General features: G+C 42.3%; 1 protein-coding gene across 4 annotated transcripts in view; it reads left to right on the plus strand.

Annotated features, from left to right (window-relative positions):
- The window catches only part of dnaaf10 (dynein axonemal assembly factor 10), a 38738-nt gene that overhangs the window by 19732 nt on the left and 3586 nt on the right, over positions 1-15420 (plus strand). For all 4 annotated transcript variants that reach the window (XM_088351748.1, XM_088351747.1, XM_088351749.1 and 1 more), the window contains 2 exons: positions 9473-9607; positions 10692-10789. In XM_088351748.1, coding sequence (XP_088207874.1) covers positions 9473-9607; positions 10692-10789 — 233 coding nt within the window. The remainder of the gene's footprint in view (positions 1-9472; positions 9608-10691; positions 10790-15420) is intronic.

Here is a 15420-nt window from a genome sequence, read left to right on the forward strand (position 1 = left end):
ATGCTGGGCCTTCTTTGTTCCCTTTGTCCCAGGAGCCCATGACTGTAAAAGATGGACGGAGTCCTCTTTAAACCCAATATGAACTTGTTTATTTACAGAACACGATATAGCGTCTTTGCTAGTTTACAAACATCTCCAGATCCCACGCGGTCTCCCTGTGTACCGTAATAACGCGTCTGCCGCGCAGGCACAATCAATTACCGTACATGACATCTCCCCCCCCTTTTTTTTTTCTTTGAAAGAAACAAATAGCAGCATCTCACAAGGCTGTCTAAAACAATAATCGGTAGATCTGACATTATCTTACCACAGGGAAAATTATTAACATAAATCAAACAATCAACGGTCAATTGCACACCGTAAATGAAATTGGCATTCAAGTCACTGTTTTGGATTCAAAGCAGTAATTGCAACTACAATCCAATGTGCAAACAATATGTCATATCAATCATAACATTTGGTCACAACTCACATTTCTGGGACAATGTTTTCTTTTCTTTTTTTTTTTTTTTCACAGCATTATCATCCGTACAAGAACAATTAGTCCCCTGTGTGTGTTGTCTCTTCCATTACTTAACCCCTCTCCCCAAAGGCCGTAATGAATTTTAACTCATTCACAGGTCAAGTCTGTTAACAGGTTTACACACCCTTCCAGACCTTGTCAGATTCTGTCTTGGTGGAGGTGTGTCGGATGGACCTGTAGCCTGGACTGCAGGGACAGTCTCTTCTTGAATGGTAGACTGTAACTGCACTTCATCACTTTCTGTAGACGATGCTTGAGTGCGGCATATAGCTGACGATGTCAGGAGATGACGACGATTCCGCTGTAGAACAGCACCGTCTTGGGTGGTGATATTGTAGGATCTACTTGTAGCAGCCTCTCCTGAGACCACAGCTGGTCTAGACCATGATTTTTCTTGATCCAGCCTGGTGTAGACCGTTGTTCCTGGTTGTAGAGCAGGTAGGAGTCTGTCTCCGTGACGGCGGTTGAAGTAATGAGCTTGCACTGCTTTCTGCTTGGCGTCGTTCACTTTTACCGTTTTCCTGCTGGGCCATCTGGGCAGGAGATTCTTCTCCAAGGTTGGAACTGTCGTCCTGATCCTCCTTCCCATTAGCAGTTCACCGGGGCTTTAGCCCGTGGTGGAACATGGAGTGGATCTGTAGATCATCAGGGCTAGCAATGGATCTTTTTGATTCAGGATTTTCTTAGCAACCTGTACTGCTCTTTCGGCATGTCCATTGCCTTGAGGATGATAAGGACTGGATGTTATATGTTCAAAATCCAGCTCCTTTGCAAAATTCTGAAACTCTGCACTCGCAAATTGTGGACCGTTATCGCTAACTGCCTGGTCAACAACCCCAAATCTAGCGAACACTGTTTTAAGATTCTCAATTATGTGTGAACTAGTGGTTGAGGACAGGTGCAGTATTTCCAGGAATCGAGAGTAGTAGTCTGATATTATCAGGTAGTTGTGGTGGTTGTGTTCGCACAGGTCCAGTGCAATTCTTTGCCAAGGTCGATCAGGTAGTGGTGTGGAGATAAGAGGTTCCTTTTGTTGTTTCCTTCTCATTTCCAAACACACTTGGCATGACATCACTGTGTCCTTTAACTGCTTGGACAGCCCTGGCCACCTCACTGATGTTTTGCCTCTCTCTCTACATTTGATCAGGCCTTGGTGCCCCTGGTGTAGCTTCTCCAGAATTTCGGCTCTCATAGAACGTGGCACGACAATCCTGCACCCTCTTAAGACTAGGCCGCCTTCAACGGAGAGCTCTGACTTCACTTTGGTAAACTCCCTCGCATCCAAAGGGACACTACTTATGTGTTCAGGCCACCCTGACCTGATAAGCTTACTGACAAGCTGTAACTCTGTGTCAGTTGCAGTAACGTTTTTAATGTTTTCAAGTCTCTTTGGTGAAGCTGGTATTCCCCCGACTACTGAGGCTACATAGCAGGCTACATCACTGTGTGTATAATAATAATAATAATAATTTCCTTGTATTGTCATTCTGTGTAACAATGTACACAGAACGAAATGTCGATTGCACCTGACCCGTTGTAGCGAGCCGATGCAGCCGCAGCCAACAGAGGGCGCCGCCGACCACTTCCACATCCCCTTCACTACATGTCAGTGGGCTTCGTGACAGTGTGTCTGCTACCACAAGAGTTTTACCTGGTGCATACTCGTCTACCGCGCTGAATCTCATGAGCCTCATCAGTAGACGCTGACATCTGAGAGGAACATTTTCCAAGCTCTGATTGTTGATAAGGGGTACCAACGCCTTGTGATCTGTCACGAACCTGAAACGTTCAAGGCCATTTAGGTATCTGTCAAACTTTTCACATGCCCACACACCTGCCAGACCCTCCTTTTCTATCTGGGCATAACGTGTTTCTGCATCAGATAGTCGTCTGGAGCAGTATGCCACTGGTTTCCAGTGTTCTCCATGAAGTTGTAACCGCACACCCCCCAGTCCAAAACTGCTAGCATCTGCTGACACTGCCGTGGGTTTGGTGACATCATAGTAGGCCAGCACCGGTGCAGTAGTCAGTAATTCCTTTATGTTTTCGAAGGCTGTCTGTTGAGAATGTCCCCACATCCAGTTATTCTTGTCCTTCAGCAACTCATGGAGCGGCTGCCCCACAGTGGAGAGGTTGGGAATGTACCTGCCAAGGAAAGTCACCATTCCCAGGATTCGCTTTAGCTCAGTGACATTTACTGGAGGTGGCATTTTCCGAATTGCTGCAACCTTCTCAGGATCAGGTCGAATCCCTGACTTGTCGATGAGATGCCCCAGGAACTTTAGTTGGCTTTGCCTAATGGAGCACTTCTCCTTATTCAGTTTAAGTCCAGCTGACTGAATACGATGCATCACTTTGTTGAGACGTCTGTTGTGTTGCTCCATATTGCTCCCGTAGACCAAAATATCGTCCATAAAGACCTCTACACCTTCCAACCCTTGTAGAGTCTCCATCATCTTCCTCTGGAAGATTTCAGGTGCACTAGTAATTCCAAATGGCAAACGTATGAAGCTGTACCGACCAAATGGAGTTATAAAGGTTGTGAGCTTGATGCTGTCTGGATGCAGTGAAATTTGCCAAAACCCGCTGGCTGCATCGAGTGATGAAAAAACAGTTGCTCCACTTAGCTTGGCTGTTATCTCATCCACAGTAGGTAGGATGTATCGCTCCCTTTTGACAGATTCATTCAGTCTTTTGAGATCAACGCATATGCGAGCTTTGTCTGTGGTCTTCTTTGAGACAGGGACCATAGGTGCACACCACTCAGTAGGTTGTGTCACGGGCTCAATGATGCCATTACTCTCCATTCTCTTTAGCTCTTCTTTTACCTTCTGGAGCATCGGGAGTGGTACCCGGCGTGCAGTATGTACAGCATACGGCTGGGCATTGTCTTTAAGCTGTATTCTCACTGGCTCTGTTTTCAATGTCCCATAGTCTGCGTGTTGCTGAATGTTCAAACTGATTTCGTCTATTCTCCTCACAAGATTCATTTTCACTGACATTGAGCGACTTAAGAGATCATTAGTGATCCCCTCTACTACATAAGCTGTTAGTGGATGTGATTTTCCTTTGTAGGTTACTGTGGCCTGGAACCTCCCTAGACATTTTAGCTCTCCACCTGGGCCGTCCAGTGGAATGTCTGGTGGCTCCAACACACTTTCTGTAGTGTATGTGTTGTACGTCGCCTCGCTGACTACATTCACATCTGCCCCTGTGTCGATTTTGAACGTTATTGGCTTTTTATTTAGCCGGAGCTCAACTGACCACTGTTCTTTTACATTTTTACATGTGACACAGCACCCAGGAAGTATGCTGACTGCTCGGGTTGTCCTGACTGTTCTGCCCACTCACTAATCTCATTCACTTGCTTTTTGTTCCTGCACACTCCAGCCCAGTGCCCGGCTTTGTGACAGATATGGCAGGTAGATTTCTTAGCAGGGCAGTTTTCATCTTTGTTATGCTGTGTTTTTCCACATTTCCCCATTTTCTGTCTTTCTCCCCACCTTGTGGTTTAGACTTTGGGTATCTGTAGCTCTGCCTTGTAACTTCATGCACCGTCCCTACTGCTTCTCCTTGCATGTTGACGTGCGCAGTAATCTCTTCCGCCTGTCGAACTACTTGCACAGTCTGAGTCAATGTCAGGCCTTCCATCAACTGAAGCTTACGCGACACTTCCTTGTCCAATATTCCTATAACTATCCGGTCTCGGATGTTTTCCTCACGGCTCGTGCCGAAATCACAATGTTCTGATAGTTCATATAAAGCCCTTATGAAGCTTTCTGCCCTCTCCCCAGGCTTCTGGAAACGCTGATGAAAACACGCGCGTTCGTGGATGATATTCCTCCGCGGAACGAAGTAATCATCAAACTGCTTCAGCACAACGTCATAATTATCCTCTTCACCGTCATTAGCAAAAACAAAAGACTTGAACATATTCTCTGCCTCGCTTCCCATTGCGTATATCAAGCAGCTTACTTGAACTTGTCCAACGTCTTTGTTTAGTTTCGTAGCGATTCTGTAGCGCTCGAAACGCTGCCTCCAGTCCGGCCATTCTGGCGGTTTCTCGAAAGCAAAGTTCGATGGAGGATTAAACTTGGCCATTATGACTTGTCTCCTTATCTGGATCCTTTCAGACTTCTGACACCATGTAAAAGATGGACGGAGTCCTCTTTAAACCCAATATGAACTTGTTTATTTACAGAACACGATATAGCGTCTTTGCTAGTTTACAAACATCTCCAGATCCCACGCGGTCTCCCTGTGTACCGTAATAACGCGTCTGCCGCGCAGGCACAATCAATTACCGTACATGACAATGACCAGCAAGGCTCCCATCTTACTGTCTTCATGGATGCAAAGAAGTTGTCTTCCTGTCTTCATGGATGCAAATATGTTTTCTTCATCAGACTGGCTGCTTTTGTGCTGGTACACCATCAAAGTCTTTGTCCAAGTGTTTTCTGACATAGTCAAGGCCTGTGGCAAGATACATTATTTTCAAAATAATTAGGTCTGCACATTATTCAAACTCTTCTACTGTATACGCTGTCAAGTTGCTGATGTTTGACCTTAAGTTACCTTTAACTATATTGCCACACTGTGGTTTATCAAGATTAGTCAAGTCATATTTATTTGAATAGCCCATAAGCACAAGATGTCTCACAGAACTGCACAGGTTACAAATACACCATCCCCTTATCTTATTACTGAACCATTACCCAATATTAAATGATAGTAATATTAAATTTATATTAGCCATTTATACATACGCGTTTAAGATTTTTTCCTCTGTAGTCCAGGAGGTTCTGAATCTTGTTAGGAGTATTGCTGCTGCATTTAACACTGGTTCCTTCATGACATCTCCCAAACATTTGTGTACCCCTTACTTTTCAACACTTTCTCTTTGATTGAAAATACAAAAGCATGAAAATGTTCATAATTGGTACCTGCACGCCACAAGGGTTAAAACTACAATACGGTAGCAAAATGGAGTTTGGTTGTGGTTCACCCAAGTGTTGATCAAGTAAAACAGACGCATAAAAACTTGTCAGAGTTTGTTTTTCAGTTTCCTCCACTCGCAAACCATTCATCTTCAATCCACTTGCGCCTGCTCGGTTTCTATGTTCTTCCGCGTAGAGTAGAAATCCAAACATCATGCCAGATGGGAACACTGACAGCATTCAAATGAGGGAAAGTGAGGTTTCGGGGGGACAACTCTGTTCAGCCTCCGGTAACGCAATAACTTTCAGATTGCTAGATACGCTACGGCAGGAGTGTCAAACTCATTTAAGCTTGGGCGTCACACTGTAGGAAAAAAACTCACTGGGGCAGAATGGACTAGTACACTAATGAGAAGGAGAGAAAGAGGTCCAGGGGAGTGCAGGGAAGAGAGAAAAAGTCAGAAATTTTGAGGAAGAGAGACAGAAATACAGAAAGACTGATGGGAATAGAGAGGGGGGAAAAGAAAGAGAGAAAAAGACAGTAAGAGAAAAAAGTGAGACAATGAGAGAAGAAATAGACAGACAAAGATAGAAGAAATAAAGAGAGGGAGATAAGAAATGAGGGACAGAGTGGAAGAGAGATAAAAAGAAACTTTAGATAGATAGATAGATACTTTATTCATCCCCGTAGGGAAATTCACATTTCCAGCAGCATCCCTGAGCTGAGAACAATACAATAATAAAGCAAAAAGAATACAATATACAAATACCCAGTGTGACGTGCAAATGCCCACTGTAGCGTGTTATATAGAATATCTAAATAGTGCTACACAGAATACATATTGCAATGAAATTCGGTAATTTGCAATGTAGGTGGGGTGGTTTAATGTGGGCTTTTACTCTGCCGGGTAGAGTTAAAGAGCCTCATGGCATGAGGAAGAAAAGATCTCTTCAGTCTGTCCGTAGTACAAGACAGTGACAGCAGTCGTCGCTGAAACTGCTCTTCTGTCTGGAGATAATGCTGTGTAGTGGATGCGATGGATTGTCCATGATTGACCGCAGCTTTTCCAGTGCCCGTCTCTCAGCTACTGTTGTTAGGCTGTCCAGCTCTTTGCCCACAACAGAGCTTACTTTCCTAGCCAGTTTATTGAGACGAGAGGCATCCTTCTTCTTGACGCTGCTTCCCCAACACGCTGCCGCATAGAAGAGGGCGCTTGCCACAACTGTCTCATAGAACATTTTCAGGAGCTTTTTGCAGATTTTGAAGGAGGCCAGCCTTCTGAGGACGTAAAGTCGGCTTTGACCTTTCATACATAGAGCTTCTGTGTTGGCAGTCCAGTCCAGTTTGTTGTCCAGCTGCACACCCAGGTATTTGTAGGTCTGGACAAATTCTACACATTCTCCTTTGATGGTTACAGGAACCGGGTGAGTTCTGGTTCTCCTGAAGTCCACCACCATCTCCCTGGTCTTGGTGGTGTTCAGGTACAGGTGGTTTGCGTCGCTCCATCGGATAAAGTCCTGAATCAATTTCCTGTACTCCTCCTCCTGGCCATTTCTGATACATTGCACGAGTACTTAAAGTCCGATGTATACAGAGTGAATAGGAACAAAGAGAGCACGGTCCCCTGCGGAGATCCTGTGCTGCTACAACAGTGTCCGATGTACAGCCCCCCTGTTTCACATACTGGGGTCTGCCTGTCAGGTAGTCCGTAATCCATTCTACAAGGTGTGAGCTAACTCCCATCTCTGTCAGTTTCCTACTCAGTAGCAGAGGCTGTATGGTGTATTGCTGTATGGTATTACTTTCAAGATGGCGGCGCGTCTACTAGACGCTGCGGCTCGAGCTCCAGTTCGTCTTTTGTTTTTCAGTGTCCCCTGATCCCTCTTATTTTCCCTTCGACTCCCTTCGTACTTACAATAATATCCACTACATCCCGAGGGATATACAGAGACCACCGGATCTCCCTGGAAGATTTGCCGCCTGCCGACAATGACAACGACGGAGAAAAGGCTGAGCTAAGCTAAGAAGGCGACCACACAGACCAGCGCTCCCAAGCATGTTCAACCAACGCCAGATCCATCCGTCCACAATGAGTGATTTGAGCTGCGGATCGCCACCAACAACGTCCGGAATTGGAGGACTTTTTTTTTTGCCATCACGGAGTCTTGGCTTTCCCGACGCCGCATTACATCACCGGCTCGAACGAGACGAAGACTCCGGTAAAAACAGGGGTTGGAGACTACGCGCTATAATAATAGCGGAACCATTGATACACAATGCTCACTCGATATGGAGTTCTAGCTATGTACCGGGAGAGTTAACTGTGGTCTTTGTGTTTGCTGTATACTTTCCACCGCTAACAGTTTCGCCAGGTGCTAACGTTAGCATAGCGCTATATCTCCTGCCCGCTGCTGAATGCCCCAACGGAGCTTTATCGTCGACGGCGACTTTAATCGGGCATGCTTATTGACTGTACTCCCAAATCCCTTCAATTGTGGACTGAGCGATTCGGAGGAACGCTGGACTGTGTAATGTAAGATCAAACATTCGGGAACTCTGTTTGACCCTCACAACAACACCCCCAACAAAATACAAGACGATTCAGCTTTTTGCAACACCGAAGATTTCAAGTCACAACAACACACAATGCTTGAAGATGCAAAACTATAAATAAAAAATTAAAAATATGAACTCTTTAGTGCTTCAAATAAATTATGGAAAAAAAACTACAGTATTTACAATACTTTTTTCACCAATTTAAACACAGATCCATGAAAAAAATGCAAACAATAATATTTAAAATAAATAAGACAAAAAGCAAAAGATCAGTCTAGATTGAATGCACTCTGCTTTGGAGCAATCAAGATAATTAAAATGAGTCCAGATCTGCTAATATTTCTGCTTTTTATACATACAGTACTTTTTTCTTTGGTCCTTCGTATTAAACTCAATTATTACCCATCACGTATAGAGCCCTTTCCAAGTGTGTTAGTTATTGTGAGGTATTGAAGGTACGAGTGTATTGTTGAAGCAGAATGACAGAATTCATGTTAGTTCAGCAGCACATAGACACAAAATGATCGTATATAGAAACGGCTCAAAATAGAAAAAAGTATGTCCTTAGCAGCAAGATAGCAACTCTATTATAGTTATCAAGGTCTACAAAAATACTTTCTTTTGATCAGCGCTGGATTGCTTCCTTTGAAGGTACTGAAAGTTGAAAATTGGTCTTGAAAATGCTTGAATTTTGCCATGAAAAAGGTGTATAAACCCTGGGTAAGGGACTGCCAATACATTATTAATATGCGTCAGTGCTTCAGGTGAGAACATGATTTAGCCCATTCTGCGCCACTTTGATCAATTGATCTTTTTTTTTCTAAGAAATCACATAATTTTGTTAAAGACAAATTTCTCTATTGGTGACAGAGGCCGCAGTGCCAATAAAAAAATTATCACAGGCTGTAACTGGCCCCCGATTCGGCCTTTGGACATGCTTGCTGTAGCTGGTTCTATTTTTGTATTTAACATCACACAGGGCGCGCCATATGATAGGGCGTGGGTGCCCTCTGCTTCGGCCGCCTCACAATAACGCAACAATAACATAGTGTGCATATAAAAAATACAACAGAAACAAAGCCGAGTTTGGTTGTGGCTTATTTGAGTATTGCTTACAAAGTAAAACACACGGACAAAAAAAAAAATTGAAGAAAAAAGAGCTGGTGCAAAACATAGTCCTGTGCTCACATTTTTTTTTTATCGGTAATCTATAACTAACAAAACCGTCGAAATTCCCGTCCTCTGTTTCTGACCGGAACAGCTTTTTTAAAATCTCCATTAAAGGTATACTTTCTTGAAAAAAATCAGAGAATTTTATGTGTGCCTTAAGGTCATGAAAATACGTTAGTCTTTTTAGACGCCGTACCCAGGCGAAAATTTCTATAATTGATTTTTGTCGACAGCGCCGATTAAACATTGCAGCCCTACTTACAACTCTCCATATTTGTCCAACAGGTATGCTGCGTGGAGTTCGACAGGAAGGACATCAACATGAACAAGATGGTGGCTACCTCATTGGAGGGGAAGTTTCACGTTTTTGACCTGCGTACACAGCACCCAACTAAGGGTTTTGCTTCTGTTTCCGAAAAGGTAGCACAGGCCGCAGTCAATAAAACAGATCATAAGGGTATTAACGCTATGAGTCACTAGTGTCAAACATGTGGCCCGCGGGCCAGATCAGGTCCGCCAAGGTTTTCAATTTGGCCCGTGGAACTACACCCAAAGAAGCATAACTGAAAAATCAGCTGCAGTCTGAAATATGTTCACTTGATTTTGATATAGCCAGGCGCCACTTGCAAAGCAACTGGAGCTGTGTTACTTTCTACTTTTTTTCTCTCTTTTCACTCCCTGTCTCTTTCTGGCTATCTCTTTCCTACTTATCTATCTCTTTTTTATCTTTATATATTTTTCTCTCTGGGCAGCACGGCGGCGCAGTGGTTGGCGCGTGCGCGTTACAGTTCTGAGGTCGTGTGAACCTACTGCGTGGGTTCAAATCCAGCTCCCGGCCTTACTGTGCGGAGTTTGTATGTTCTCCCTGTGCTTGCGTGGGTTTCCTCCGGGCACTCCGGTTTCCTCCCACATTCCAAAGACATGCATTTCAGGTGGTTTGGCCGGTCCAAATTGTCCCTAGGTGTGACACCGAGAGAGTTTTCAAAGCTTTAATAATAATAATATAACTTTCATCCCAAACCGTTCCTTTGAAAGTTACCAACACGCTAGTAGGATCACGCTCGCAATGCATCAAACGTGTCTGTCAAAAGAAAGCATCCCGTAATTGTGAAATTCACGGTAGATCAACTTCCTCCTCATAACTATCACCACCAAGGTCGTCTTCCTCATTATCGGAACGTACCTTTCCTTTACAGACATGTATGCATAAACTTAGACGTTGCAGTTTTTCTTGGAGCACATATTCCACTGGTCTTAATCTTACCTTTTATACTCCAACGCCGCTGGTGGCCGTTAGAAAAATTACATAAATTGGCCGCTTCACTGAATAAGCCGCAGGGCTGAACATTTGGGGAAAAAGTAGCGGCTTATAGTCCGGAATTTTTGGTACTAGTACAGCTCCGGTGAGGATTTTTGTTCCTACCATGTGGCCTTCAAGCTAAAATCAGTTTTAGACCCATGATTTAAGTTGACTCTCATTAATTACATGACTTTTTTTTTCAAGGCTCATAAATCAACCATCTGGCAGGTGAGACATTTACCTCAGAACCGAGAAATCTTCCTGACAGCTGGCGGCTCGGGCAGCCTTCATCTGTGGAAATAGTGAGTTGAAATTGCCTAATTTATTCATTTCATGTACAATGGAGATCAATATTAGAGAACAAACAATTAAATAATTTTGAAATATTGTGATCTTCACTGCTCAACAGTTGAAGGGCATTTTGTTATGTCAATATCATGCTACTGCAACACTTTTTCACAAAACGGTTAAGGCATTTCAACAAAAAAACCTGTATTTTACCAACAATGCACTGATCAAAATTAAAGAACACTTTTAGGTGCCTCTCACTCAATGGTGCTAATCCAGCACATAGTGCTAATTCCCTTGATTATCTTTTTTTTTTCTAAACTTTTTATTTCTCACACACAATTTGACAGAGGGTTAGGTCACCCATTATACAGCAACACGGACAAAAAATATATACAATTGACATTCCCATAGATAACAGAAGAAACCACAACAAAAAATGAGAATAAAATAAAAGGTGAGGTGTTTAGACATAAAATAAAAATTGTGTGATAAGCTTCCATCTTTTCTCAAATTGATCCAGCTTCAGTTGAAGTCTTGCAGTATTTTTTTCCCATAATGTACATTTGCTTTAATTTGTCTCCCCATTGTTTTATGTCAGGAGGTTGTGGTTTCAGCCAGGAAACTGTGATAATTTTCTTTGCTACCAGAAGCATAACCCTTAGTACATATTTATGTTGACCAGTAAATAATTCTTCTGACAAAATCCCCAATACATAGGTCACTGTGTCCAACCGCAACTCCCAACCAATAATTAATTTTATCTCTGTCTGAATAGTTCTCCAGAAATTAATATCACAGGGCAATTCCAGAAAATATGTGTGAAATCTCCGACCCTCCCACAGTTACGCCAACATAAATTTGATGTAGTCTTATATTTTCAAGTAAAAGAGGGTGAATAGAGGTAACACATTTTTACTTTCCATTCTAACTCCCTCCATGTCGGACTGCTGGTTATTTTGTGTCCCTCTTTCAAAGTGTTCTCCCAGTCGTCGTCTTTTATCACATTAGTTTCTTGATCCCATTTTTCCTTAACCTCCATCTCATTATTACTGATATCCATTTGCATAGCTTTATACAATTTTGGGATAACCCACTTTATTAATTGTCCTTTTGAGTATGATATCTATAATTCCTCATTCCCCTATCATCATGTTTCTTGAGGTAATGCCTTAGTTGCAAATATTTTTAAAAAACATTTCTAGGTAGGTCAAATTCTTGTTGAAGTTGTTCAAAGGATTTCAAGAGCTGTTCTTCTAACACTTGGGTAACCAACATCAATCCTTTTTGGGCCCATTCTTCAAATCCTACATCCATAACCCCAGGTTTAAAATCTGTGTTTTTCGCTATTTTTGTAGCCCAACGTGAATGTAAATTTTTTTTTGGTATTCTTGACCATGTTTTAATAATTCCCTTAATCCATTAATTATGGAGTTTTAACTCCTTCCACATCACTACTTGTATGAATGGTAAGGATTCCTCAGGCACATTTGTACAAGACCGCTGATCCATGTCCACCCATATTGTATCTTTGTCTCTAGTAATCCATAGAATAAGAGATCTAATTTGAGCTGCCCAATAATAATTTCTAATATTGGGTAGGTCCAAGCCCCCTTTTTCTTTGGAAGCTAAAAGAGTTTTGTATTTAATTCTAGGTTTCCTATTTTGCCAAAGTAATTTTTGAATCAATTTATTTAACACTTTAAATGTGGATGCCGGGATCAGAATAGGAAGAGCTTGAAAGAGAAATAATAGTCTTGGTAATATGTTTATTCTAATTGTTTCTATCCTTCTGATAAGGCTTAAGGGCAGAATCTCCCATCTTTCCAAATCCTTCTTTATTTCCTTCATCAATTTTCCATAATTTGCATCAAACTGCTGTGTGGAATGTGGTGTAATAGTCTGCCCCAAATATTTAAAACCTTCATTTGTCCATTTGAAATCAAATCTTTCTATCACCTCTGTTGGACATTTTACCGACATCATCATTGCTACTGATTTTCTCTCAAACACCCAACTTCTCCATATATTTTAAGGTTCTCCAACAGTGGTGGTATTGATAAAGAGGGCTATTTCAGCATTACCAACAAGTCATCTGCAAACAGTGATATCTTATGCTCTTCTTCTCCCTCATATAATATTCCCCTTATTTGCTCATTTCGTCTTATCGATTCCGCAAGTGGTTCTATGCCTACTGCAAACAAGAGTGGCCTTAAGATCGACTTCCGGTGGCGCCATTTGGTAGAAGGCAGCAAGAAAAGTAGCTCTGGCAAAAACCATTACAAACTAACGTAATGCCTATTAGGAAAACGACAGAAAGGGGATAATTTGTAATTTATATAAAAGAAAAACAGGGCAGCACGGCAGCGCAGTGGTTGGCTTGTGCGGCACAGTTCATGTCATGGGAACCTGTCGTGGGTTCAAATCCAGCTCCAGACTTCCTGTGCGGAGTTTGTATGTTCTCCCCGTGCTTGCGTGGGTTTCCTCCGGGCACTCCGGTTTCTTCCCACATTCCAAAAAAAACATGCATTTCAGGTGAATTGGCCGGTCCAAATTGTCCCTAGGTGTGAATGAGCGAATGAGTTGTCTGTCCCTGTGTGCCCTGCGATTGGCTGGCAACCAGTTCAGGGTGTCCCCTGCCCACTGCCTGGAGATGGCTGGGATGGGCTCCAGCCCCCCGCGACCCGAATGAGGATAAGCGGTACGGCTAATGAGATGAGATGAGATAAAAGAAAAACACTTCAATAAAATATGGTCAAGAAGGGGAGACTTGTCCAGGAAACTGGCGCATGCTGAAACAGCCAGTGAGAACTAGATTATCATGGCAAGACTTGAGAAAAGTATCAAAGAGCTTCTGGAAAGGCCTGTGTTGCTGGAGCAAAAAGTGGAGCGCATGGAAAAGCTAAACGCAAACACGGAAGATCGAACTGCGTGATTGGAGCGCTCCACTACCTTCCTGATTCAGCAAACCACCAAACTAGCGACGAAGTATGAGGATTTGGAGTAAAGATCAAGACGCAACAACATTAGAACACATGGCATTCCGGAGGGTGCCTAGAGGAACAATAGAATCGGCTTCATAGCAGGCTTCATCAAATTGAACATTTCAACAACGGGGCAGATGGACATTCGCATTGAGCGGGCACACCCACTGCCCGATGATTGCTGGGATGGGCTCCAGCACCCCCGCGACCCTACTGAGGATAAGCGGTGCAGCTAATGAGATGAGATATGCACACAGTAGTGGAGTGTGGTATAAAAAATATTACTATAAGTGACCATGCTCCAATTACTTTAAAATTAATTTTGCACAATTAACCACATTTTAGGTATTGGGTGATGAATGTATCTCTCCTCTCAGATAAAATTGTACAACAGGAAATAAATCAGTGCATAAAGGAATATTTTCAAATCAATGGCAACAGGGAGGTTTCTCCATCAATATTATGGGAGGGAGGGATGTAGGCTGTAATAAGGGGGAAAAGGTTTAAATATCTTCTCGACTGAAAACGAGCTAGATTAAATAATCAAAAAGAATTGGAGGATAAGATTAAGGAACTAGAAGCAGATCATAAAAGAACGCCAAATGAATCCAGATTGCAGGTATTAAAAACAACAAGAGGCAAATTAGATGAACTTTTTTATAGCAGTCCTGCATAAAGAAGGAAAAGATCCAATGCTGTTTGAAAGCTACTGACCAGTTTGTTTACTGTGTAACGATTTAAAAATTCTTACAAGCTTAATGGCAAAAAGAATGCAGAAATTTATAGCGGGATTAATTAAAACAGATCAAACAGGGTTTATTCCGGGAAGACAGGGTGCAAACAATATCAGGAGGATATTAAACATAATTTCGAGCGCTAAACAAAAGGACCAACCCTCAATAATACTGAGCTTGGATGCCCAAAAAGCTTTTGATAGGGTGAAATTGAGCTTTATACATCAAACACTTTTAGCTTTTGGCTTCCCTCAAAAATTTGTAGAGTGGGTGAAAGTAATCTATAAAAATCCTAAACCTAGGCTTAAGAAATGGTCAATGTTCAGACTTGTCTGATCTTTAAAGAGGAGTCAGGCAAGGGGACTGTTTTTTGGGAATGTCAATTGTATATATTTTTGGTTCGTGTTGCTATATGATTGTTGACCCAACCTTCTGTCAAATTGTGTGTGAGAAAAAAAATCTATATAAAAAAAAAGAGTGCCCTTAAAAAGCTTTTTTAGAACACCCCGAATCCATCCGTTCCTGGTAATTTATTTATTTTTAAGGTTTTATTGTATCCTGTATTTCCTGTTGTGTAATAGCGCGAATAATTTCTAATGTATCAACTCCTGATAAAGTTGGTAAATGTAGTTTTTTTCCAAAAGGTTTCGTGCCGTGCTATTATCCAAATCATTTTCTGAATCATTGTATAAATCTTTATAATAATCTGCAAACGCTTCTGCAATACCTTTGGGTTTTGCTAAAAATTGTTGAGAAATAGGATGTTTTATCATTGAAATAATCTGTTTGGGCTTTTTTAAGTTGAAAGGCTAATAACCAACTGGCTCTATTGCTCATTTCATAATATCGCTGATTAAGGCATGCTCTTGCCTTAATTTACGTATCTCTTGGAGTATGGCTGAGTCGTGTCCGCCGCTGGCCGGCGCC

This window comes from Urocampus carinirostris, chromosome 13 (assembly GCF_059441175.1).
Source record: "Urocampus carinirostris isolate Australia breed hairy pipefish chromosome 13, RoL_Ucar_1.0, whole genome shotgun sequence".
Classification (NCBI taxonomy): Eukaryota; Metazoa; Chordata; class Actinopteri; order Syngnathiformes; family Syngnathidae; genus Urocampus; species Urocampus carinirostris.